The 27,586-nt window shown below is 30.2% G+C and overlaps 3 protein-coding genes across 9 annotated transcripts; all 3 read right to left on the reverse strand.

Annotated features, from left to right (window-relative positions):
• Positions 1-1,420: 1,420 nt before the first annotated feature.
• Positions 1,421-16,866, reverse strand: LOC110282118 (uncharacterized). Of its 5 annotated transcripts, none has more exons than XM_021144867.4 (2): positions 16,430-16,866; positions 1,421-5,924 (listed from the first exon to the last, which is right to left on the reverse strand). In XM_021144867.4, the coding sequence occupies exon 2, from the start codon at positions 5,438-5,440 to the stop codon at positions 4,085-4,087; it is 1,356 nt and encodes a 451-aa protein (XP_021000526.2). In that variant the 5' UTR covers positions 5,441-5,924; positions 16,430-16,866; the 3' UTR covers positions 1,421-4,084. The 5 variants fall into 5 exon arrangements, with proteins under 5 accessions (XP_021000526.2, XP_021000524.2, XP_042910649.2 ...); XM_021144865.4 differs by having other exon boundaries at positions 16,206-16,436; XM_043054715.3 differs by lacking the exon at positions 16,430-16,866 and adding an exon at positions 16,284-16,423.
• LOC147808507 (uncharacterized) lies at positions 6,888-8,213 on the reverse strand. Its single transcript, XM_087162590.1, has one exon. It carries the CDS (start codon positions 8,211-8,213, stop codon positions 6,888-6,890), a length of 1,326 nt encoding a protein of 441 aa, XP_087018716.1.
• A 1,864-nt stretch (positions 16,867-18,730) lies between the features above and the next one.
• On the reverse strand, positions 18,731-26,752 carry LOC147808508 (uncharacterized). Of its 3 annotated transcripts, none has more exons than XM_087163187.1 (3): positions 26,606-26,752; positions 23,500-23,627; positions 18,731-20,221 (listed from the first exon to the last, which is right to left on the reverse strand). In XM_087163187.1, the coding sequence occupies exon 3, from the start codon at positions 19,736-19,738 to the stop codon at positions 18,857-18,859; it is 882 nt and encodes a 293-aa protein (XP_087019313.1). In that variant the 5' UTR covers positions 19,739-20,221; positions 23,500-23,627; positions 26,606-26,752; the 3' UTR covers positions 18,731-18,856. The 3 variants fall into 3 exon arrangements, with proteins under 3 accessions (XP_087019313.1, XP_087019314.1, XP_087019312.1); XM_087163188.1 differs by having other exon boundaries at positions 26,286-26,683; XM_087163186.1 differs by having other exon boundaries at positions 26,476-26,676.
• Between the last annotated feature and the right edge of the window lie 834 nt (positions 26,753-27,586).

Genomic DNA, 27,586 nt, shown 5'->3' on the forward strand with positions numbered 1-27,586 from the left:
ATAAAGTAGGGTGGTAAATTGCACCACACACTACAAACATAAAAAAAAGTGATTAAAATTTACATTCAAATGAATCTGCACATTATGGTACCAAAATTAGTGATTTTAGCTTCTTAGAAACACATTTGAAAAAAAATGTGAAGCATAAAATACGTTTTAATTTGTTTGATCCCCCCTGTCCGGCAAAGTCTGTCGGCGGAACTACCCCACAACTCACGATAACCATTAAAATCCACCAGCAAAATAGAAGGATCCATAAATGAGTTTAATCGTAAAGGGGTTTTCTACAAATATTTTGTATAAGCAGGGTTCCCACTCAATCTTTTAAAAAAAAATTCAAGGAATTTTCAATGACTTTCAAGGACCTAAAATCAAATTTTTCAAGGACCTATTCGATATTATTGTTATACGCTAAAGTACATGTCAACCAGATTTTACAATTACGTAGAAGCAGAAATTGTATATTTTTAAATCATAATGCTTATTTGACAACAACAAAAAAATATTTATAAAATTTATCAGCTAATAATACGAATGGTTGATAGTTACATTGCTGTTTCAAATTACTTTAAAAAATTCCAATTGACCAAAAAAAAAAAAAAAAATCCAATTGACGCAGGATACTAGCCAACATTTAAAACTAGCATCAGTGAAACTTTTCATGACAAATGAATTAGAATTAATGAAACTGAATGAATAAGTAATGCATATTACATTAAACAAGCATAGTAAATAATTGATAAAGTTTGCGTAATTGCACGGTTTTTAAAATATAAATACTTTTTTTAATATGTTAGATCAAATTTTAGGTTACAGGAAATGTTTATAATTAGATTTATCAAAATATATCTATTTAACATATCTGTTTCAATTTTAATATCAAATTTTTTATGTTCTTACTTAAGAATATCAGTAATGTATTTTGAACATAATAAAATCTATTGTAGAACAATATTTCACAGATAACTAAGACTTACAAAGATTTATTTCTTTAAAACATATCCATAAAATGTAAATTTTGTGAATATGCCTAATTTTCACAAATTGCAATTTGTGTTTTGAAAGGTGCTTAATATAGGACAGATATGAGTGATTCTAAAATCATTTTGAAGAGAATTGTGGGTGGTAATTCTTAAATCTCTCTTTTGTGAATCGCAATGCGTGATTTGTAAACTACTAGAATAAGAATCGTGAGGCATAATTGATAAATAACTTTAATGTGAATCATGATGTGGTTTATAAAATACCTTCATACAAATCCTGATGAGTAATTTGCATATCACTTTAAAGTAATATTCGATTCATTGATCACTTTCAGTTAAACCACAATTCATAGAACATTTTATGTGAATTTCTGATCCATAAATCGAGAATCAGTTTAATGTGAATCACGATGTTTATTCATAATCAATGAAACCTGTAGGACTAAACTTTATTTATTAGCAGTAAAAACTGAATGTAAATGATACAAAAATAATTATCGTTCTTACATAAATTAAAAGAACAAACAGGACAACAATATTAACCTGTCGTAATAATGAAGTCAACACATTAAACATGTTTCTAAATCAATTAAACCCTATATATCATTCGCAAAACTATGACTAAAAAACCTAAAATTTGCTAGAAATTTCAGCTTTCAAAACATCAGACAGGGTGCGTAGCCAAATCTTTGAATCAAAAATAAGCACTTTTTAAAAACTTTTCAAGCACTTTACAAAACTTTTCAAGCACTCAAAAAATTCATACTGAATCAATGATATTATGAAAAACAAAAACTTTTTATGAACAGTTTTAGCATTAAAAAAAACTCAAAAAGAAACGGACGTAAATCGAAACAATCAGTACTTTCCCACATCACCGAGTGAATTCAACTTGACTCTGAACAAAAGTACCCTTACCCCCTACATCAAAAAAGTGTTAGAAGTAAAATAAAATAAACAAGAATAAAATTATAAATTAAAAAGAAAAACATTTAATAAGGATCTGACTCTATCCGAATTGGAGCACTCGGGTTTCAGTTTCGAGTGTGCGCGCAAGCGCAAGTCATAACGTGGGTACGACATGAAGTCCGTGTGAATGATTACGTGGCAAACACCCCATTTTTCGTGAAATGCAGGGGATCCGCCAGATATCACTGAAGGGAAAAAAAATTTGTGAAAAAAGCACTTTTTAAAAACGCCAGCTGAAAAAAGCACCTTTAAAAGCTTTTAAAAACGAAATCTCCCAAAAAGCACCTTTAAGTACTTTTTACAAACGCTACGCACCCTGATCAGAGATATGAACAATCTGGTCTGAAAAATCTAGGAGAGAAAAGTTTTGCATCTTCTTTAACCCCTTTTCACTTCAAGCATTAAAAATTGCATAGTTAGAATTTCTATAATTTTCCTTTGAATTTATATTTTTTTTTTCATTACTTTTTAGCAAGAAAAATTAGCAGTATTTTAATTTCTAAAAAATCAAGTACCCTATGGCAGAATTCAAGGACTTTCTGGGGCCCTGATTTTTTTCAACGAAATTCAAGGACTTTCAAGTACCGTGGGAGCCCTGATAAGACTAAATTAAATAACAAATGATAACACCTTACAATAAACGTTTCTACACTAATATGGGACTGTATGAGTACTTTTCTGAAGATGATCCCTCACAAATGCCGGCGTCATTTTTAATAAATCTTTACAAAATGAAATTTGTGGAAAAATCCAAATTTTAATTTTCTTTTTAAAAATACGAAAACTGCTTGAAACTATTTAATATATTCAAAATGAAATTTTTTTCATTCGGATGGGTGCAGTATAAAAGAAATACTTTAATTACTCATATCTTGAGCAGTTTCAAAAAACATTTTCGTAAATTTAAAAAATTGCAAAACAAAAAAAGAACGTTTTTTTTTAAAATAAAAATGTCCATATCACCATAACTATTTACGCAACGTTTACGAGATTTTGTGCAATTAAAAACCAAAACAATTGTTACCAGTTGCTTATTCATAGTTACAGTTTTTGGCATAGGGTGCTCAAAAACATTATTTTTCGTTCGCAATTTATTGTCGGTCGCTAATGCCTCGAAAACTTCATCGATATGTATGAGAAATCGCATGACACTTTTGTTCTAAAATAATTCCTTTATGAGAAAGATCAAAGAATGGGGTTTCCATTATTTTGTACAACCTCTGTATCTATAAAATCTAAACTTTGCGAGCAGACGGTAATTCAAATGTCAGAGCTTAAAAAATTTTCTTCCAACACACAGTGAATGATTTTTTTTTCCATTCCTGGTGGTAAAATACAGCACACATAACCTTCAGAAAGAGATAAATTTCTTCGACGGGCAACCCTTTCACTTTGATAGTGATCTAATGTTACAGTTGAATTAGGTAAAAGGTCACTTTCGAATAGCAATCAAACAGGTTCGAAGAAGCATGTGTCCCCGTGTCTTAATCATGTCTCAAAGAACCAACTTAAAAAATAAGATTCTCCAACAGTAATACTTCTCAGTTCATTTACCTGAACACAGATAAATAACAATCTTCACAAAACTCTTTTTACATAAAAACTACAAGAGAGAGAGTTACAAGCAGAATGAATGTGTGGACAGCTAGACCATTATAATATTAAAATTTTTTTATTTCACTTTAAATAAAAATAAAACTATTTAGCAGTATGAACAAAACCGTGAACAGATAATGTTAGCTTTCGAGAAAAACTTTTACAATACAGAACCCGTTATCCGGAAATCAGAAAACCAAAAAAAAAAACGGAACGAAATTCGATTAGTTTTCCCGACATTTAAAAAAAAAAAAAATTTTTCCTCATAAGATTTTAGGATTTTTCGTTCTTTTTTGAAAGATATTTACCTTACCATCATTTTGGAAATAATCATTAGTGTATTACTTCATCGTTTTTTTTTTCTTTTCAAGATTATTTCCAATTTTTTTTTAGTTGGGTTTAACTATAAAAAAAACGGCTTTTTGTAGCGATTCGGAAAACCGGAAAAATCAGTTATCCGGAATATAGATGGTCCCGATCGTTCCGGATAATCAGTTCCCTACTGTATTATACACACTACAAAAATATGGTATCTCTCAAGCATGAGTGATATTGTTGTGTCTAGTTAGATGTTCCTTCTGTGAAAATGCCTTATTACAAACACTACACGAATAAGGTTTCTCTCCGGTATGAGTGCGCATGTGCCTAGTTAGAGGTTGTTTATTTGAAAAAGTTTTATTACATATAATACACGAATAAGGTTTCTCACCACTATGAACACGACTATGGACAGTCAGTCTACTCCTATATAAAAAACTTTTATGACATACACTACACGAATGAGGTTTCTCTTTATTATGAACAGAAGTGTGTTTGGACAGTTCACTCATTATTGAAAAACTTTTATTACACAGGTCACAAGAATAAGGTTTCACCTTAGTATGAATGCGAGTATGCAAAGTTAGTTTATACCTAACTGAAAAACTTTTATTGCATATATTGCAAGAATAGGGTTTCTCACCAGTATGAATGCGAACATGTTTAGTCAGATTACTCTTAGATGAAAAACTTTTATCGCATAGACTACAAGAATAAGGCTTCTCAACCTTATGAAAGAGACTATGCTCAGTCAGATGACTCTTATAAGGTTTTTCCCCAATATGAGTGCGATTGTGTACAGTTAGATATTGCTTATGAGAAAAACTTTTATTACATACACTACAAGAATAAGGTTTCTCACCAGTATGAATGCGACTATGTTCAGTGAGATAACTTCTACTTGAAAATTTCCTATTGCAAAAACTACAAGGATAACGTTTTTTACCACTATGAACGCGGCTATGCTGAGTCAAATTACTTTTCCCTGAAAATTTCTTATTGCATACACTACAAGAATAAGGTTTTTCGTCAGAATGAGTCTGACTATGTCTAGTTAGAATTTTCTTCAGTGAAAATCTTTTATTGCATACACTACAAGAATAAGGTTTCTCTCCGGTATGAACGTGTCTATGCTCATTCAGATTACTCCTAAATGAAAAACTTTTATTACATACACTACAAGAATAAGGTTTCTCACCAGTATGAATGCGACTATGCTCAGTCAAAAGACTCCAGAATAAAAAACTTTTATTACATACACTACAAGAATAAGGCTTCTCCTCAGCATGAACACGACTGTGAAGCGATAGTTGACGACTTGTTGTGAATTTTTTACTACATATGTCACAAAAATAAGGTTTTTCACCAGTATGAATGCAACTGTGATAAGTTAGAGTTGAGTTCCTTGAAAAACTCTTATTACACACATTACAAGAATAAGGTTTTTCACCAGTATGAATGCAACTATGCTCAGTCAGAAGACTTTCAAATAAAAAACTTTTATTACATACACTACAAAAATAAGGCTTCTCATCAGCATGAACATCAAGTAATTTGCCGTCTTCTAAACTCATACTGACTGCAAACCTTTATTAACTTAAGTGAATTTACGTTGTACTCGTGATTTCTGCATGAACTATGTAAGGATTGATAAGAGTGAACTGTCTTATCTCAAGTTAAAATAGAGTTTTAAAAAAATTTTAATTAATATATTTACCAGAGTAATGTTTTCCTGAGGAACAGATGAAAGCGAATATTACTACACACAATATTAAAATATTTCAAAAGAAGTACAGTAGCTAGCAGTATTTAAGCAAGATATGTAAAGTTATAATCAAAACGTCTAAGAATTAAAATGGAATGAATGAACAACATAGAAACATATTAAAATAACATTCAATGTTATTGCAGTCTTTTAGCAATTCATTTCTTCAATCTTTCTCAGAAGGAGTAGAAGCTAATTTTAAGATGTTAGACAATCTTTCTGTGGTTATTATCATAGGTTAACTTCAAGTGTCGTGAAACACTGGGTAGTGTATTCAACTCAGAAGAAAAAATCTGAAAATTAAATAAAAAAATGAAACACATTTTTATATAATGTAGAACAAATATTTGTACAAGAAAAAATATTTTTTATAAAATTTGACTAGTCGTCCATTCAGAAGTTTCTCGGTAAAATCATTAGAGCTGGCTTATGGAAAAGAGAGACTAAATACTATGTAATATTATTAAAGTCAACATTTGAATAAAAAAGCTTATCTACAATATTTTACAGTGGCTGTAGATACTTATTTCAAGATGTTAGACAACCTTTCTATGACTATTCTTATTACATTACACTTATTAAACAATAGGTAGTGTATTCAACTTAGAAGGGCGACAAGGAATAAAAATATGCATTTTTATATAATGTAGGGTGACCTGGGGTAATTCCTGATCAAAAAACGCAAACATCTATTTTGTGAAAAAACTATTCAAAATAGAATTTTAATATTTACTGGAAGTTTGAGGCTATATGAAATGAGTCCTATGCCAACTTCTTTTGTTTGAAAATCTAATTAGAATTTAAATATTTAGTGATCAGGAATTACCCCTGGTCTTGATCATTTCTGGGGTAATTCCTGATCACTTCTGGGGTAATTACTGATAACCAGTTTTTATTGTAAAGGGGCTGTTAGAAAATAATTATATCATGGTAATTAACAAATAAGACATCAAGATAAAAAAATAAACCAAATAGATATGCAGCTATAAAACAATAGCAGCTAATAAAACAATTTATTTAAAAGCAAGAAGAAGGATTAACGCTTTAAATTTTCAAAAATCTTTGCATCGTGCCATACATTTTAGGCAATCAGCCAACTCATTCTCATGTTCTTCTAAAATATAAGAGAGCTCCCACATGGGTTACTTTTGTGGATTTTTTAACTTCTTCTTCTTCTTCTTCTTGCTTGAGCTTGTCAGATATGTGGCACCTCTGCACATGTTGCATTTTGTACCATACTCCAAGCCCAATTTTTCCTAGTTCCATTGTCTCGGGTCGCCTACTTTATTAATATAGTCTGACAGTCCCTTAATGGAATTAAGGTGAAGCTCTTTAGGATATGGATTGCCTAAGGTAGTGAGGCGCGTAAGGGCGAGGGCATCACATTCGTATAGGATGTGATGTGCTGATTCTACCTCTTCACGGCATTTCCGACATATTGGTTCTTGTTCGAAAAGTCCCAATCTATGTAGATGTTTCCTGAAATGATAATGCCCAGTGATGAAGCCTACAATTGTTTGAATCTTCAATCTTGGGAGCCTAAGAATTTCAGAAGCAATTTTTGCAGAAGGGCTGCTGATCATGCTTTTAGCATGTTTTTGTCCAGGAGAATTGCGCCAAACTTTGTTCATCTCCTGTTTTTCCCATTTTAGGACAGCCTTCTTTGTAGTCTTCATATTGATTCCACAGAAGGGTTCCGTTCCTATTGGATTGAAAGAGGATCCCTGTTTTGCGAGTTCATCAGCTCTTTCATTACCATCAATTCTCATATGCCCTGGTACCCAAATAAGAATGATTTTATTCCTTTTTGCCAGTTCTATTAGGAGATTCTTGCATTCCAGAACAATTTTTGATTTTACTTGAAATGAGTAAAGAGCCATCAAGGCTGCTTGACTGTCGCTGAAAATAAGAATCCGCTTACCATGGTAGCCTTTCTTAATATTTATCTGCAGACAGTTTACAATAGCAAGTACCTCCGCCTGAAAGACAGTAGCATACTCCCCAAGACCTTCAAAAAGGTTGAATCTTGGTGACAAGCCACAGACACCCAGTCCTGAGAGGTTACCTTTCTTTGATCCATCGGTATACCAGATTAGATCATCATTTTTTGTATCGATCGTGTTGTTATCCCATTCTTCTCTGGTAGGAAAAACTACTTCAAATGGTCTTTCAAACACGTACCTTCTCTCCATGCAGTCAGAAGGCATAAGGAGAGTTGGATGGTAAATTTTCTTAGTAATACTGGTATGACCTCCAGAAGAGGGTTTGTCATACCATTGATATTGCAATTTCATTCTATATGCAGTCATTCTGGCAGAGCTGCACATGAAGATATCTAAAGGAGTCAGGTCCAGAATTGCCTCAAGTGCTCTGGTAGGGGCCGTGGACATTGCACCTGTGATACACAAGCAGGCTAGTCTTTGCAGACTTCCCAGCTTATCCTTCACAGTTTTCTGTTCCACTTTACACCACCATATCACTGAAGCATATGTGAAAGCAGGCCTGACAATTGCTGTGTACATCCAAAACATCATTTTTGGTTGTAATCCCCAGTTTTTACCAAGCATGCGTCTGCACATCATTATGCATTTTTTTGCTTGATTGATTTTGTAATCAACATGTTTATTCCAGGTGAGTTTTTGGTCAAGAATTAAGCCTAAAAATTTCACCTCAGAGGCAATATTGATTTCAACGTTAAAAAGTTTTGGGATAAAAAAGCCTTCCCTTTTTATTTTACGAGTGAATGGTACTAGATTGGTCTTCTGTGGATTTATGTCCAGATTCCTCTCCCTGCACCATTTGCTTACATAACTTAGAGCGTTTTGCATAAGTTGGCAAGTTAATAAGTTAACTTCATTAAGGGAAAGTGTAAAGTTAAGTAAGGTATGCCAACAGCTCTGGTAGCAGCTCTCACACTGAAATTTTCATTTTCTATTGTTAAAAGAAATTCACTAATTTCGTTTTCTAGAAGCTTAGTATCCTTTTTAGGCTTATAATTTCTCACCATATTTACACTAGGATTTATAAACTTAAAAATTATTCCAACGATGTACACACATAAAATTAAGATAGAAGCAAGGTAAGACAAATCAGAAATGGTGCAAATCAGAATACAGTCTTGTATACAGTTAAAAACAAATTTTGTTCAAAACAAAAATTCCACTTAATAAATATTAACTGTTATTTAAGAAAAGACAATTAGCTATTTATAAGTTATTTTATATACTAGTATTTATAAGAAGAAATGAAAATGATCAGGAATTACCCCAATGATCAATAATTACCCCATCTGTAGGGGGCAACATTTGATGTAGTTTCCAATAATCAATTATAATGTTTACAGTTGATGTGAAACAATTAAACAAAAGCTTACACTACTTTTATATCAAAGAAAAAGAAACTAACTTAAAATATTTATTATTAAGAGAATGAGGGGGATCTTTGCAGAAATATGCACATTTTGAAACCCATCTTTGAAAAGGAAAATGCAGAAAGCAGTTTAAAAGATACTTATTTTGTTACAAAAATTATTATTAAGTAAATGTAGTTACACTTTAGTAAAGTGTACAAGCATTCTTGTCCATGTCTCAAATTTAAAAAAATAAATAATTTTTTTAAAATAAAACTTAGATAATCATTATTTACCCCAGAAACAGAGTGATCGTGAATTACCCCGTGTCACCCGATAGCATATTTTAGTAAACGAAAAAAAAATTTTTTTTTAATCCTCATAGCTGGAAATCCTTTTCAGATTATCTTTGGAAGATTTTAATTCATCAAAAGTATTTTCAAAATTTTTTTGTTATTGAAAATTATTATTTGTAATTAATTTTTTGTTATTCTTACATTATAATTCTTTATTCCTGATTTATTCCTTATTTATAAAGAGTTTCATTACCACTACATATGAATTTATAATACAGTTATAAAAATGCATGATATCATATAAATGGAAAGTTTAAATCACGACAAAATACGAAAATATTTTTGCATAGAATAGAATTTTGGTTAACACTTCACTACCATAGTCTGAATAAGTCATCAGTGGCATATTCAGAGGGAGTGGAAAAAGAGTATGTACCCAAATTTTTTTTCAAAATTCAAATGTTCTTTTATTATATTATAATTGATATGCTAAATGTAAGGAAGATTGCCCCCCCCCCTTATGATGCTCAAATCTTTCGTCACGATGAGAAAAAATTATTTTATATAAACCAATTTCTGAAAAAAGAATAGAAAAGTATTAAATACAAAAGTATTTCTGTCCCTAAAAAAGTGCTTCTGCCTAAACACCAGCACAGACAACACTAACAGCTATAGAAACATTTTACAACAGCGCAACATAAATATTTTTCCAGAATACCTATAATTTTTTTTTTTTTAATTTTAGTTGCATGTTACCAACCCTGCTTGCATGAATGAATTTCCTTGCATGTTACCAACCTCCACTGTAAAAGGCCAATTTCAATTTTGAAATATTTAAAAAAACTACATGGAAAAATATAAAGATTAATAAAACACGGAAAAATATAAAGATTAATAAAAAGAAAAGAAGAATTACAAAAATATTTTTAAAAATATTAAAAGCCACAAAACAAAAAATAATAATTAAAAGTTACAATCTCTTCATCTGTTTGCATGATTATAATGATTTCTAATATTGTCTCAATATAGCCGAAGCAAAATATGTCAATACAATAGTGTGAGGGGCAACCCAAAAAAAATTAAAACAAAAATAGTAAACACATTAAGTAAAAAATATATCAAGCAAAAAACAGAAATTAAAATGTAAAGAAAATGCAGAACAAAACACTTAACAAAATCTATAAAGCGGGTAGCTAATCCAAATGAACTTGCATGTACCAGAATCTTTTAATGTGTTTTCTTTAAACTTCAATTTTAGTTGGGAACTTTAATTTTTTTAAATTTGATTCCTAATCATTCCAGACTTTAATAATCTTATTATGGAAATTTTATATATCTATGCTGATAAAATATACATAATAGTTCAGGTAGGGTGAGCTTAATTGAAAATAAACATGTCATGAATTTTTAGCATCTTCACAGCTCTTAACCTCATTCGATTTCACTAAATACATTTTCAACACACAACATATTATGTATATAGTATATTGTTAGGTGTGAGTAATACAGTAAATTGTTGATAATAATTAAGTTGTAAAATGGCCAATGATTTAATAATTATTATATTGTCGCGTGGAACGAATAGAATTTATGCTAGATAGTAGAAAAGCTTTTTTTTTTACCAACATCTAGAATACACATAACACGGTAACAACCATTTATATATAGGATGTCCGGACTTATAAACAGTGTAATCCGGAAACGACGAAAGAGAATATTCTAAAACATTCCATAAATAATTACTGAAATCTTAAACAACTTATATACATATTTATATATTTCTAAAGTCTCGTTAGATAATGGGAGTAGTTGGAGGATCGAGCTCAGGACCTCCGACTCGCCAGGTGAGTGCTTTAGTCGCTCGGCCATGCCCACTCGTTCTGAGTCATAGAATACAAGAGGGTAAAGAAAATCAGCACATATACCTCCAGGGTACTAAGTAAAGCTGAAAAGAACTATTCAACTACAAAGCACAAGTGTCTTGCCGTCATATAGGCTATAAATAAATTTTGACCTTATTTGTTTGGATGTGCCTTTACAGGGGTCTGTCCAGGCCGAATTTACTACCGTTTAGCGGTAGTTTCACAAATTCAATTTTAGGAAAAAAGGTAATTTCACAAATTCAATTTTAGGAAAAATGGTAGTTTCACAAAATATTTTTTCTTAAAATTTTATTTTTATATCCCTTAAGAAACAATAAATCAATATTTTTATCATATTTTTGTGTTGATTTTTAAATATAATTTTTAATTTTTTACAAATTTTCACGAAATAGGTACCTCTTAGAAAAACCTAGACAGATCCCTGCTTTAATGTCATCACAGATACCACTCTTTAAGTTGGCCTTCTGATTTGAAAGATCCATCGGGCATTGTTGGGCTTCAAGAATACAACAGAAGAATCTTATATAAATCTGGACGCAAGCACAAAGATGCTGCTTGCTTATCCAGGTACCCTTCACTTGAGGAATTGAATTGAATGTAGGGTTTAGTGACACAAGGTCCAAATGAGGACATGCTGCGCCAAACAGTGCGGTAAAATAGTTTAAAAGTCTAAGTGCATACAAATTTAATTGTAGCAAGATTATAACTGATAAAACAGTACTTAGTAAGTGATTTAGACAAGATTAATAATTTAAATAAAATCAGATAAAAGGTAAGAATAAAATCAGATATAAGGTATGAGTACAGTATAAAATGCATGCAGTAAGTAGAATGTAAGGAGGTGATAAGATATTTACAAAAGTGCATTAAACAGTAGACGTGTTAAAACTTTTATATGCAGTTAAAAATTCCAACGACATGTAAAAATGCTGATATCATAGCAAAGTTAAAACACAGTAAAATTTTGTGGGACAAGTAAAATGGTAAAAGGTAAATAAAATCATAAATAAAGTAAAACTTATATACAATTTAAAATGCCAATAGCACGTAAAAATGCACAAATGTTAGGATGATGAGAGTCACCTAACAAATCTACCATAGATAAATCACAGCTACCAAAAAAGGCAAGACGATGTCTGTTAAAACACAGGCAAGTGATCAAAATATGATGAATCGAAAGTAAAACATCGCAAATGTTACATTGAGGAGGTGGTTCACCAAACAACAAACGTAGATGGGTCAGTCTGGTATGTCTGCTTCACAGCCGGGTAAATTTAACATCTGCACAACGTAGTCGCAACACAGGAAAGGGTTCCAAATTTGATTTATGAGCGTGCAACTTATTATTCACTTGGTTATCCCACTGTTACTGCCATAAAGATTTTATATACTTTTTAATATGTATTTTTATATCTGAGAATGGTATAGATAAATTTAAAGCAGTAGTAGCAGATCGCGCTGTTGTATCGGCCAAATCATTGCCTGGGATTCCAACGTAACTTGGAATCCTGCAAAACAAAATATCGACACCATTCCTATTAAGATTAAATAATATTTCCGATTCAAATTAGCTGAAATAAGCCTTAGTGCCAACAGAATTGCAACGGCTTCAGCGGTGAATATGGAACACATAGTTGGTATTTTATAATTGCGGGTGTCGACAGCAATAACAATACCACAGCCTACATAGCCAGGAGATTTTGAGCCATCTGTGAAAACAGGAACATGTTGACAATATTGATGATGATCAGCTTTGTATAGTTGCTGAAAAATGATAGATGCAACATGAGACTAACTATATACATCGAATGGAGAATGAAAATGATATTGTGAAACGTTCCAAGGTGGAATAAGCGGGTTATCGACACATTGTGTAGTTGAGTCACAGATATTGAATGATGTGTTGTGCGAGCATTAAAAGGGCGAACATGTGAGGATCGAGCATCATAAATCCCCTTTACATGAGGAAGAAAATCATATCAAGATAGAGACTAGGAGATTGTACAGATAAAAGACAATGTTGACCAGGAGAATACCTTTTAGAATATTGAATGAAATTCTATGAAAACACAACTATGATTATGGGGGTCAACTATGGTTACCAATAATTCCTCTACATTTAAGAAAATTCTTCAACAATTTCATGATGCACTGATAGCAGGACACCTTGGTTTCATTAAAACACTAAATAGGAGAAGATTCTATTGGCCTCGTCTTTACAAAAGTGTTTCACTTTATGTGTCACATTGCAAAAAAGGTGAAAGACGAAAAAGTATTCCACAATTACCTCCTGCAAACTGATGCCTATACTACTAGCAAAAGCGTCTTTTCATCAAATTGGAAAAGATCTCCTGGGACATTTTCTGAAGACAGTTCTGGGAAATAAGTGGATTGGGGTATGCACCGATTATCTCACATGATTTGCTACTACCATAGCTTCCAACATGGATAGGAAAAATAATAAAAGAATAAGCGGATAGGAATAAGCAAATAGGGTCCTTTCAGCATGCCAAATTTCAATTTGGTAGTAACATTCCTGTGTGGTATTTTCTCCACTAAGTCTAGGAGTTAATTTTTGAAAGTTAATCCCTGGCACACTTTTCTATAACTGCCAACATGTACAGGAAAAAAATCCAGTAGATTTTACGAAATAATATAAAGTTCTTGATAATTGTTGGAAAATATACTCAATATCTTACACATAGGGAATTTTATGGATTTTTAAAGTCATCAAAATAGAAAAACTGCAATATATACCAGTTATGATTTCACATTAAATGTTCTTGAAACGTTATGTATTATGTTTATTCCTAATTTGGAATAGTAATAGGCATTTAATTCATTAAAGGTAGTAATGCGAATCTTAAAATGTTTCATCTGAAACATACCCAGAGTCATTGACACTGAAAACCAAGACTTTGCCCTGTAATAATTATGTTTGTGCTTAAGAAAGTACTTTGTTGAGATAAAGGCAGGGGAAAAAAAGAATAAATATCATAAAATTTTTGTAAGAAAAGTATACACATATACACAATTAAGGCACCCAGAGGTAGAAGCAGTTATTACAACTTAAAATCTGCATGACAGTTTGCTGTCTCTAATTTAACTTATTTCTTGAACTGATTCCAGAGATTTCTACTGCACACATAACAAAAAAATTAATTTCTTTATGTAAAACTGAATTGATTATCGGAGGATTTTTATTTCTTCCCAAAATATAACTCTTTTTATTTTTCCCCCAAAATATACTGATAACTTACTTAGATTTGTACACTCATTAATAAAATTATAACTATATTAGGTTGTAAAATAAAGAAATAAACCTTGTTTTTATTGCTGAAATTTTTTTCTAGTTGACACCAATATTCTAATTTTTTTATGGGTGGTACATCCTATCAGAAATAAACACCAATGTGTTACATAATTCAGTGGACATAATTGCAGAGCAACGATAAACATATAACTTGAGTGAAACTCGTGACAGACTGCTAGCTATAAAAGCCACATGCATCAAACTGGAGCAAATAGCACTTAAACATTCTAATTTTGTATTATTCATCAAAGTAATCAAACAAAATTTTTATAGTAGAAGATATATTGAATGGTAACACTATATTGAATGTATAAGTAACCCCCAAAAATAAAAGCAAGTTCATAAACGATTGGTTAGCTTTCCTTCATTAAAGTCTAAATTAGTGTGAAAGGTGTTAAATATTAGTTTTAACATATGAAAACACAGACAATGATGATAGTATTTAATGAATAAAATAAAATTAGTTAGCTTCAAGCAGATTGTTTGAAAATCTTTAATTAAACTCGATTCTTAGCCTCATATTTTTAAGACTTATTAACTGATTCATCAAATTTATAAAAAATAGATATATAACTAAAAAAAAAAACATTTGTTTGGGAACTTTAACTTAAAACTCAGCAAATAAGCATTTTTTTTAAATTATAATTTTTGAAATTTCTTCGTTTTATAAATTAAAATTGTAAAGTTTCGAGTTTACTAAATTTGTAATTAAAGAATAAACTAACACTTTTAATACAAACAATTTAGAATGCAACATACTAAGACCTGTATTTTGACCAGTTACAGCATGTTTAGTGATAAATGGATAAAGAAGAGCTGCAAAGTTCTCAAATGTCAAAGATATGTTTTTCTGAATATTTTTTAAGAACTACTATTTTTTCATGTGCATATTATCTATCATGAAATTCTACATTTATTGACTTGCATATAAGAATTTTGTATAATAAATTTCAAATGAAAAGTTACATTAATGACATATTTATTTCTGAATAATTTAAGACATATAACATAAATATTTCAATTTTACATCAATATTTCCGTAATTATAGTTTAGTAAAATTTCAAATAAAAAAAAATTAAATAAAATATTTCTATATTATTACTCCTTTCTATTAAAATACTACTTATTATTTTGCTTGTTCGGTTATTAAAACTATTCAGTTTTTGAACAAGATATCTATAAGTATTTTAACATAATAGATCTATAAGTATTTTAACATGAGGCTAGAGATATGTTAGATTAATGATCTCGCTTTCAGCATTTTTCTGTTGTACTCCATGAACATTCTTTTTACATGTTTTGTGCTGCAACTGTTCTTAATCTGCCATTTGAAATAAAATTAAAAAACATCTATAAGTATTTATCTTAAACACTTATAACGTTCAATTAATAATTTACATTTTTTCACTATCAATCAATTTTTTAATGTCCTCTTTTTTCAATAAAAATGATTTTTAATCTTACTTATATATTATTATTTTAAAAAAAGAGGGAAGAAAATGAACTTTCTTCTAACGTGACAACACTTTGTAGGGGGATATTTCCGTATCGTGATCTGTGACTGGGAGCACATAAAAACTAGATAAAATAATTTTTAAAAAAAATCAATATAGATAGTTTGACTTATGAATTTTTACAAAAGCATAATTAATGTCTTTATAATGTACATAATTACTTATGCAACATGAATCCTATCCACTTTTACAACGAAGATGTTCCTTCTTTTGCCTACCTTCCAATGATAATGAGAATTTCTTTTAATATAAAGAAGATAACGAAATAAAATAAGATGATCTTTAAGAAAATAGACCTAATGAAGATTTCCTACGAATGCACTTCACATGATTTCAGTGAAAATAAGGATATTTTCAACATTTTAAATACAAAACACATTTAATTTTTCATATATTTTGAATTAGAATTTGCTGACGTCTTTTGATATCCATTTCTACCCACCTAGTACGATAACGGGAACACAACGGCTCCGGACAAGTTGTTCCATCCTTGGCAATATGAAGATTCCTGAAAGTCTTAGCAATCATAGATGGCGCACTTTGACTACAACTCCAAGCCATTTTTACTCACGGAGTAGCCTTACTCACGCTAGATATCACGAATGTGAATTCAGAGATGCTACCGGAGCTTAATATAACGGACTTGCTACGAAGACTGTAGTAGTAGTAGTAGAGACTTACAAAAAGCAAGAATCTGATGAAAAAGATTGACATTAACAATTTCCCAAGCATATTTATTTCCATTAACTATTGGCGATTGAAATGGGCTGCAGGTGGCGTAGAGCAGAACTCTTTTCCTATGGCAACACTTCACATGCTTTCCCCATTAGCGTGTGGAAAGTCATAGAGAAAGGAAGTACGTTAGTTTCTCTTTGGATTTTCATATAGATTAAAATCTTTTAACTTGAGAAACTATATGGAACTGAAAACTAGATTAAACATAGTTTTAAAGAAAAGCATCATGGAAATTTTAAGAAATATTTTTATTATATAAAAAGATAAAATATTAAGAAAAGGGAAAATATCGTAGTACATTCCTATACAACTAAAAAAAGGAGGAGAGGGAAGGGAGAAGGGCTAAAGGCATGAAACCGGTCTCTCCCCAGATGGCGTATTCGAGTGTTGCGATAGCGAATGGAAAGTGAATCTAAAGATTTTTTTTTATATCCTGATTTGAATTACTTGCAATGTAATCGATATTTGATAATTAAATAGATCAATGAATAATTAAAACGAATATCAATGAAATAGATGAAATGTGGACGATTGAAACGGGCTACAAGTGGCATAGAGCAGAACTTTCTACCCATGGCAATACCTCGCATGCTTTCTTCATAAGCGTGTGGAGAATCATGGAAGGAGGTATGGTAGTTTCTGCCTTGATTTTAAAATAATTTAGAAACTCTTAAGTTAGGAAACTACATGGAAATGAAAACTGCATTGAACATAGTCTTAAAAGAAAGCGTCGTGGGAATTTTAAAAAATATTTTTGACAATTAAAGACGAAAAGTATTAAAAGGGAAAATATCCCAGTACATTCCTATACAACTTCAAGGAGGAGCGGGTCAAGGCATGGAACCAGACTTCTCAGATGCCGTTTTGATGAAGAACATTATAATAAATTGGGTTACTTTCACTTCTTACATTTATAGTCACCAGTGGCAGTACTGCTAATTAAGAACTATTTTCACTGGATTCACTTTCGAACACCGTCGTGGAAAAATTAAAGAAATTAGAATTTCATTTAGAAAAAATTTTCAAAAAAAGTAGAAGATAATATTTAAATAAATAAAAATAAATTAAAATATAATCATAAATGATAATATTTTAAGATTGTCAGTAGTGTGCAAAAAATAAATAAAACGGGCCACCTTGAACAGCTTTTGATCGAACTTCGATCCTTATTAAAAAAACTTTTGAAAATTTGGATTATCAGCTTGCAAAAAACAACGGCAAATTATTACACTTTAAAAAAAAAATATTATGTATATATATAGCTTTAAAAAAGCCTTAAAAATTACTTTCACGCTATCCCCATGTGCATTAATATTTTGAAATTGTACGAATTATTATTTAAGACGAATGTAAAAAGAACTTTTAACACATTTTTAATATATAAAACATAAAAATTAAAACCATCCATTAGTGTTTTCAAAATCATTTAAAATAATTTTTTTCTATCTAAAATTATCCAGTTAAATTTTGAAATTTAAAAAAAAAAAAAAAATATCGTTAATATTTAGTTTTTAAAGAGTTTAAGTACTATCACATGTGATTACGGACACAAACATCTATAAGATCGAAGCGTTGCAAGCAGGGGGTGAAAATTCTCCCCCAGCCCATGGTTAAGATAACGTGTAAGAATTTTTTCATCGGCGGAAAAAAATATAGCATGTGACCTTCAGAAGTAAAAAAAGTTTCTTTCACAGGCAATCATTTTACTTAGATAGTGATTTAATATTACAGTTGAAATAGGGAAAAGGTCCCTTTCGAATAGGTTCGAAGAATTATAGAAGAAGCACATTTCAATTAAATGTGGGCGGTACCAAGTCTTAATTGAATACCTCATACTAATCATGTCTCAAAGAACGAACTTAAAAAATACGATTCTTTAACAGATACACTATTCAGTTTGCCTGCACACAGATAAATAACAATCCCCACAAAACTCTTTTTACACAGAAACTACTAGATTAAGAAGTTCCAAGCACAATGAAAATGAATGTGGACAGCTAGACCATTATAATGCTAAAAAAATTTTATTACACTTTATATAAAAATATTTAGCAGTATAAACAAAACTGTGGGCAGATAATGCAAACATCCAAGAAAAACCTTTATTATACACACTACAATAATATGGTATCTCTCAAGCATGAGTGAGCTTATGTCTAGTTAAATGCTGCTTCTGTGAAAAAGTCTTAGTACATACATTACAAGAATAAGGTTTCTCTCCAGTATGAGTGCGATTGTGTCTAGTAAGTTGCTGTTTCTGTGAAAAAGTCTTATTACATACATTACACCTATGAGGTTTCTCGCCAGTATGAACTCTACTATGCTCAGTGAGAAGAAAACTATATGAAAAACTTTTATTGCATACACTACAGGAATATGGTTTTTCACCAGTATGAAGACGACTATGATCAGTCAGATTACCCCTAAATGAAAAACTTTTATTACATACATTACAAGAATAAGGTTTTTCACCAGTATGAACGCGACTGTGTCTAGTTAGCGTTTTCTTCAGTGCAAAACTTTTATTACATACATTACAGGAATAAGGTTTCTCACCAGTATGAACACGAGTATGCTCGATCAGACTATTCCAAAACGTAAAACTTTTATTGCATACACTACAAGAATAAGGTTTCTCATCAGGATGATTGAGTCTATGCTCAGTCAGAAGACTCTTAAATGAAAAACTTTCATTACATACACTACAGGAATATGGTTTTTCACGAGTATGAAGACGACTATGCTCAGTCAGATTACTTCTAAATGTAAAACTTTTATTACATTCACTACAAGAATAAGGTTTTTCACCAGTATGAATGCGACAGTGTCTAGTTAGAGTTTTCTTCTGAGAAAAACTTTTATTACATACATTACAAGAATAAGGTTTTTCACCAGTATGAGTGAGACTATGCTCAGTCAGATGACTGCTATCTGAAAAAGTATTATAACATATGCTACAAGAATAAGGTTTCAGATCAGCATGAACATCAAGTAAGTTGTTGTCTTTCAAACTCATATTGACTGCATATATTAAGAGTAGCTAAATTATGCTGAAAACTTTTACATGAACTATAATAGCAAGTTTTTATTAGGTTCTACCATCTTCTGCCAGGTTAAAATTGAATTTTAGAAAAGTTACAATAAACATTTTACGAGAACAATGTTCTCCCGAGCAAACTGATGAAAGCAAATATTACCACACTTTACATTAAAATATTTCTAAAGCAGTATATAAGCGATAGATGTAATTGAGTTATAGTCAATACATACGTAGATATTTTACAATGGAATAAATGAATGAATAACATAGAATCATCATTTTAAAATATCATTGAACGTTATTTGAGTCAGTCGGCAATGAAAATTCCTTTCGCCAATTTTTTACAGTGGCAGTCAAAGATAATTTTGAGATTACAGACAACTTTTCTGTGGCTATTATCATAGGTTAAGTTCAAGAGTCATGAAACGCTGGGTAGTGTTTATAACTCAGAAATAAAATCTGCAAAAAATAAAACACATTTTTATGTAACATATAACAAATTTTTGTACAAGTAAAAATATTTTTTATAAAATTTGACTAGTCATCAATACGAAAGTTTCTTGGTAAAAACAGTAGAGTTGGCATAGGGAAAAGAAAAAGAAACATTTAAATACTTTCTCCAACATATATTGCTTTTATAGTTCAAAGCAGGGATAATTGTCACCGACAATAACCATGTGGTGTTATGCAAAGACGTGACATGCATTTCCTTATTATCTTGATCCTCAATATAAAACGAAATTTCATTTTGCCTAAAATTAAAATTTCTTTAATGTTTTTAAAATACTTTTTTAGAAAGTTACTCTATTTGTCAACAAAAAATTGGAAAATCACAAAAATGTTAGGGAATTTAGGGTAATTCTTTTAAAGTTGACAATATTTAAGAATATTTTATTTATTTTTTCAGGAACCTAAGACTGTATATTTAAGCAACAGTTTTGAAAGATTAATTGGAAAGAAAATGCCTCTTTTATCATGAATTTCAAGTCTGCAATTTCTTCTTGCAGAACTTGAAGAAGTGTTCAACAGTTTTCTAAACGAATAGTGTACTTCTAGTGCTGATCGACTGATTCAATTCATAACTCTTGAAAAAGACAAATTCCAGTTTGAAAAATTTCTGAGTGTTACACTCAGAAAGAATCTAAATACTAATAAATTTGATCCACACAACGATAAATTAGTTTAATAAGAACAGCAACAATGAATATTGGTTTCAGAAAAATGAGACAACAGAAATCGGAGCATATTCACGATTTCTTAAGCTTTTGAAAAAATCAATATAATATGAAAATTAATTAGTAAAACTGCTTGATTTTCTATTATATAATGAATAGAGCCCGGATTTTGAAAAAATTAAAAAAATTTTTTAATTATTTGTTGAGAAAAAAACCACGCTTTTGTAACATCATTAGACTCTTTTTCTATTTAATTACTTAAAATAATAAAAAGTAGTATTAACTAATGGTCAAATTCTGCACTTAATAAATGTAAAAATATTTATACTTATTTATTATTATTTCTTTTTGGAAAATAAAATCGGCTAAAGATTTATTTGTTTAAAAATGACACTGACTATCTAACAAACTATAAAACAAACATGTATTGAAAGAATTTGAATAAAATTTTTTAAAAAGAATTACTTTAAGTACTTAATACTTAAGTTAAATTATTAAAAAGCGTCAAAACATTACTTAACTCTTTATTTAATTTTTTTTTAAAAATTATTTGTTTTAACTAATAGCCAAATTTTTTAAAACTTTGTTTTCCTTTTCTCAAAAATAAAAGCAAATTAAATAAAGGTAAGCTTTGTTTTATTTTTTTATAATTAAAAACGACTGAACATTTATTGGTTTAAAAATAATCAAATTATTATACTTACCTACATTTAATAAATTTAAAAAAGCTAACTTTTTATAAGAAAGTCAAATACAAAATACCCAAATTAAACTGTATTGCTTAAAATGAAAAGCAATGATTGAAAAGAATCAATGAAGAATCCTTTTTTTTTATTTAGATTTTCTTTTCATTGATCTATTAAGTTCAGAACAAAAATTTAAGATAACAGCGATTGTGCAGCAATCGCAAAGTAACAGTAAGGTCTACTAAAAATAATTGACAAGAATTGTTATATCCAGACAGGAAAAACAAATGCAGAAATAATGCAAAAAATAAATGCAGAAAATAACGCAGAACGAAACGATCGCTAAGTAGCAAAAGTCTCACTGAAAATAATATACAAGAAAACCCACAGTTATTTCCGACGAAATTAAATGCACAACGATCGCAAAATGCCTTAAGTCTCATTGAAAATAATCTTCAAAAAACGCAAAATTCCAAAAAAAATGGACATAAGAAAATATGCATTGCATTCTATATTACAACGCTGATCCCCGCACGAAACTGGGAGTTCTAATTCAATTCGCTCTTCGTCATTCAACATCACAAAACTAACATCATCTTAATAGCAAAACGCTATCTACATCTCTGCAGCTAGACGAAATCAAAATCGTCTTTGTCAGTGAGGTAACAGCTTTAGCCTAGCCAAGGATCCTTGCATATTAAATTGTTAAACCGCAATTGTAGTCTTATTCCGGTGGCTCAATCAGATTTCTGATGCATCGCCTAAAACGAAAGTTACTACATCGGCCTACCGATATATGCGTTAAATCGATATTTTGCAATACATCGATCTATCGCCCAGTCCTAACTATGCTCCAATTTAAAAAAAGTTTTTTACAAATATAAAACGTATACATATTAGAAAATAGGTACCTAAATAAAAGTCGAATTACAATAAAATATGAATGTTAATAGAAGGAAAAAAAACAATTAAAAATAACAAAACTGCCCCTCAGAGAGAAAAAATAATGTACTTTATTAAATCTAATGGAAATTTAAATTTTTGGCTTTTTGGACATAAATGATTGTATAAAAGTTTGCTTTCTTTTATTAACGTTTATTTTTGAGAAAAAACTTCGCTAAGAGTAAAAAAGTCTCCTAATAGTCGCCTATTCCTGAAAATAGTTGCTTTTTTATCCTTTTCAGGCAAAAAAAGTCGCCCAAGACCGAAAATAGTTGCATTTTAGTAGTCTGTGGCAATGCTGCATACACTACAAAACTAAGCTCTTTCCCCAATATAAGAGCGACTGTGCTTAGTTGGATCAGCCTTTTTTGAAAAAAGCCATTACACACACTACAAGAATAAGGTTTTTCAACTGTTAAGTACCTGACCTTGAAAAACTTTTATGATGTGCATATAAGAATAAGGAAGGTTTCTCTCCAGTAGGATTGATTGTGCTCAGTTAGATGACTTCTATTTGAGAAACTATTATAACATATGCTACAAGAATAGGGCTTTTCAACAGCATAAATATTAATTCGCTGTCTTTCAAAATCATACCGACTACCTTCCCCTATCAACTTATGTGCAGCTAAATTATATTATTGAGCATTTTTACATAAACTGCAATTCTTATGCCACGTTAAAATAGATGTTTAGAAAAACAGCAATAAAAATTTCACAAGAATAATGCTTTATTGCTTATTCTGTGATAAATGAAAACAAATATTACTACACATTATATAAAATTATTAAGAAAGCAGCAGTTAATTTGTTAGCAGTAATTAAGCAACACAATTCAGTTATTAATAATTCATTTAAGTTACACAATGGAATGAGTAAATGAACAACATGGAAACATCATACTAAAACATTATGCAATATTATTATAACCAACCTTTAAATTAAAGGGCTTGTCTGCAGTATCTCCCAGTGGCAGTAGTAACTAATTTTAATATGTTAGACAACCTGTTCATACACACACTAATTAAACACTGGGCAGTGTATCCAATATAGAAGAGCAACCTTGAAGAAAAAAATAATACACATTTTTATATAATGTATAACCTATTTTAGTACATGAAAAAAAATTTTTTATCAACCTCGCTGGCAATTCTTTAAGATATTTTTGGAAGATTTTTATTTATTCAAAGTGGTTGTGAAATTCATATATTTTTTAATTTTTAATTCCTACTTGAATTTATAAATTTAATTTATAATGCATTGGATCACCACTACAAATGAATAATACAGTTTTAAAAGAGCAAGCTATCATACAAAGGTAAGTTTAAACAATGGCAAAATAAAAAAATATTTTTGCCTATAATATAATTTCGGTTATCATTTTACTATTTTACGAATAAATCATGAATGGCTTATTCAGGGGGGGGGGGAGTCCAAAGATTTATATAGTCCCAAGATTTTTTTTAAAAATTTAAATGTTCTATTTTTTAGACAATTATTGATATTCTAAACCTAAGAAAGAACTTTTTTTTCCTTATTATACTCAATCTTTTCATCATGATGAGAAAAAACGGTAAATAAAACAATTCCTAAAAAAAGAAAGGCCACTTTGAATACTACTTATTAGTACATATGAAATGCGTCTAAATGGAATTTGTTCGTAACATATATATAAATATTTCTGTAAGTGAAGAAGTGATAAATTTTGCAAAAACAGAAAAGAAAACTAAATATAACTTAGTACAAAGTGAAGCTAATGTGTTACTGTCCAATACTTTTTAATCAATAAATGATTTTTTTTCTTCAATGATGATCGCTTTCAGTGATTCTGATTGGCAGAAATTTTGGCTTTCATGACTATCAATGATTTTAATGATAAAAGACCTGTATCATAGAAAAACAATGTTGTAGTTTCATAATCATAATTATTCTGATTTTTTCCTTTAGCTATTAATGAGAAAGGAAAAGAATTTTTTTATTTACACACATATTTAAACCTTGATTACAATTTGGCCTACATAAATCTGAAGGCACATCCAATTCTAAATTAGCAAAAAGTATATTATTGATGAATAATTATACTTTCAATACATGAATGGAAATATGAATTCAGTACATGAATGCAACGCTTAGTGGCTGAGTGGTAGAGCTTACCGCTCCCACGCCACAGGTTCTGGGTTTGATCCTCGGGTCGGGTAAGGTTGACTCAGCCTTTCATCTCTTCAGTGGGTCGATAAATGAGTACCAAGCATGCTTGGGAACTAAACACTGGGGGTTCACATTCGGCTGACCACCTAACCGGAACATCTGCTCATGCACCCCAGAGCCCAAGAAAACTGAGATGGGCACAGTAGGCTTTAGCTATTCGACCAATTTTTTTTTTTGTTAAGTATTCGGCCATATCACTATTCATTATATCCTTAGTTATAATAATAATATTTTTCATAATAATATCTTATAATATTTTAAACTAAGAAAAATGAATATTTTTTATAGGAATCAAAATCATTATTAGGGCACTTCTAATGCAAAAATTGGTTAGTGAAAAAAAACTGGAAATCAGATAAATTAACCAATCTTGCCCTTTACGTGCCATATTATTGAACTTATACGCTGATGCATTCAGTAATGCTATGCCCTCCCATTAAAATATTATTTTGCATGTTCATCTATATAAACTAAATATTGAACAAGACATATCATCTAAATATATTTATCTTCCCCACTTGTAAACCTATAACATTCCACATAATAAATTCTGCATATATTAAAACTATCTATAGCTTTCCTAACATCCTCGTTTAACAATAAAAAACATTCATCTGCAAAAGAGGAAGAAAATAGCATGACAACATTCTGTAATCGATTATATCAAAAAATGAGTCTTTTTTTAGAGAGAAAAATTACTAGTTAAATTCAGAAACTGCTAATATAACTATTTGGAAATAATTAAAGAATTATAATAACTCTTGAAAATTTTACTATAGTTTTATTATGAAGAATTTGCTTGATACAGTTGAATGATTACAGGTGAAAATATAGTAATTTAGTATAGGCATCTGCTCCCATCAACTATAACTGCCAGCCATGGCACCAAAGGTGTTTCGGTCTGGAAGTCGACAATTTTACTTTGGTGTAGAAATCAATGTAGAAATTTATCAGAGTTCAATGGTACTTAAATTTAAAATCATGATGTCTAATTAGTTACAATAGGATGGTGAAATCTTGAGATATTAATTGTATACAGAATAAAAATTTTATACTAATGGTAAAATATTATTTTCAATATTGACTAATATTGCTAATGTTTGTCAGAAGAATTAGCAATTAGATTTAAAATTAAGGTTGGCTTTTAACAACAAACCGGCGCCCATCAAACTTAAGAAGGATGTACCAAATTATTTTGGTGTGAGGGGTCTGCCTAGGTTTTTCTGAAAGGTACCTTATTTTGTGAAAATTTAGACCTAATTTGCAAAAATTAAAAATTATATTAAAAAAATCAACACAAAAATATGGATTCATCCTTTCTTACGGGATACAAAAATAAAAATTTTAAGAAAGAGTATTTCGTGAAGCTATAGTTTTTCCTTAAGTTGAATTTGTGAAGGTACCGCTAAACGGTAGTAAATTTGGCCTGGACAGACCCCTGGGTGTAGAAATCAATTACACCTAATACAATTAATTAATGAATGGTCTACTTAATAACACCTAATAAGGTACCTAACAACACATGAATGAGGAATCCTATCAACTTTTATGATTTTTCTTCACCCATTTAATAATGCTTCTTTCAATGCAAAGATGACAGTGCTATAAACACACTTTCTGAAAATGAATATTTTCTATTAATACTCTTCTCATCATTTTAGTCCAAATAAGGGTATTTTTCAACATTTTAAATGCAAATCACCTTTAATTTCTAATCCTTATGGATAATAACTGCTTAAATATTTCACCGTAAAAATGTCTTTTATAACGAACACGCAAAGATGGTTATAAATACGAATATTACACCTAATGAAAAAAAAGTTTTCACTTACTATTATAAAATCTTATAAAAAAATTTATAAGCGTATTTTCATTTTTCAATGCTTTTTTTTTTTTTTTCGTAGAATGTAGAAGAGTGCGGCGAGCTCTTTGTCTCCTCTTGTGTTAACTAATGGAACACTGGCGCGTGACGTCACGATCTTTGTTTACAATCAATTGGGTGGCGAGGTCTGTATAAGTCTGTGGGATTTTGATGTCATTTTCAAATATTTGATGTCATTTTTTTAAATATTAATGGTCAATTTTCGCGTTGAATAGAGTTCTAATAAACTTTATAGTAAGTTTCGGCTAAATTGTGGGATTCTTTATGGATGGTGTTTTCAACACTTAGGGAACGCTGCAAGCTCGGTACCGACTAAATTTCCGGGTTACTGTTTCCGTTGAATTTTAAAGCCATTTGGCATCGTTGTGTTTTGAGATCCTTGCAAGCAATCTCTTTGATAACTTATTACTTGTGTTTACATTGCTAACAATGCTTGTGCTTACAATGCTAAAAGTGTTAACACTAACGTAAGATGGTGCACAGCTAGCAACAAGAACAAACAGTAATAAACTTATGGAAAGAGGCCAAATCAAGACTGCCAAAAAAGCGAGTTATTCAAAATCTAGCAACCATGTCACCTTTTCTAATAATAAATAACAAAATAACTAGGATAAAAAAATTAATGGTTGAAAAAATAATTCATTGCAATAATGAACATTTAGCTGTAAATTTATTATTGTTCAGAAATCTAAAACTTTTTCGTGCTTTCCCTTTGCATTTAACACAACATTTGATTTGTCTAAATTTTAATTTAATTTTAAATAATTTATAGGATACTACATAAGCTTTTATAAATATAAGTTTATTTAAATTGCAAGTTACTTTAATTTCTGGGTCGTGTTAAAAGTTAAAAATATAAGAAAAGTGTTTCACAACATCCACTAAGATGACAAATTGCTGTCAAGGAAGATAAAAAAAATAATGGTTGAAA

This window comes from Parasteatoda tepidariorum, chromosome 5 (assembly GCF_982258835.1).
Source record: "Parasteatoda tepidariorum strain Cologne lab strain chromosome 5, Ptep-v5.0, whole genome shotgun sequence".
NCBI classification, from domain to species: domain Eukaryota; kingdom Metazoa; phylum Arthropoda; class Arachnida; order Araneae; family Theridiidae; genus Parasteatoda; species Parasteatoda tepidariorum.

Bases quoted from the DNA above. Each gene is read 5' to 3' on its own strand.
- LOC110282118 (XM_021144867.4), bottom strand. From the start codon at position 5,440: ATGAGTTTAGAAGACGGCAAATTACTTGATGTTCATGCTGATGAGAAG.
- LOC147808507 (XM_087162590.1), bottom strand. From the start codon at position 8,213: ATGATGTGCAGACGCATGCTTGGTAAAAACTGGGGATTACAACCAAAA.
- LOC147808508 (XM_087163187.1), bottom strand. From the start codon at position 19,738: ATGAGTTTGAAAGACAACAACTTACTTGATGTTCATGCTGATCTGAAA.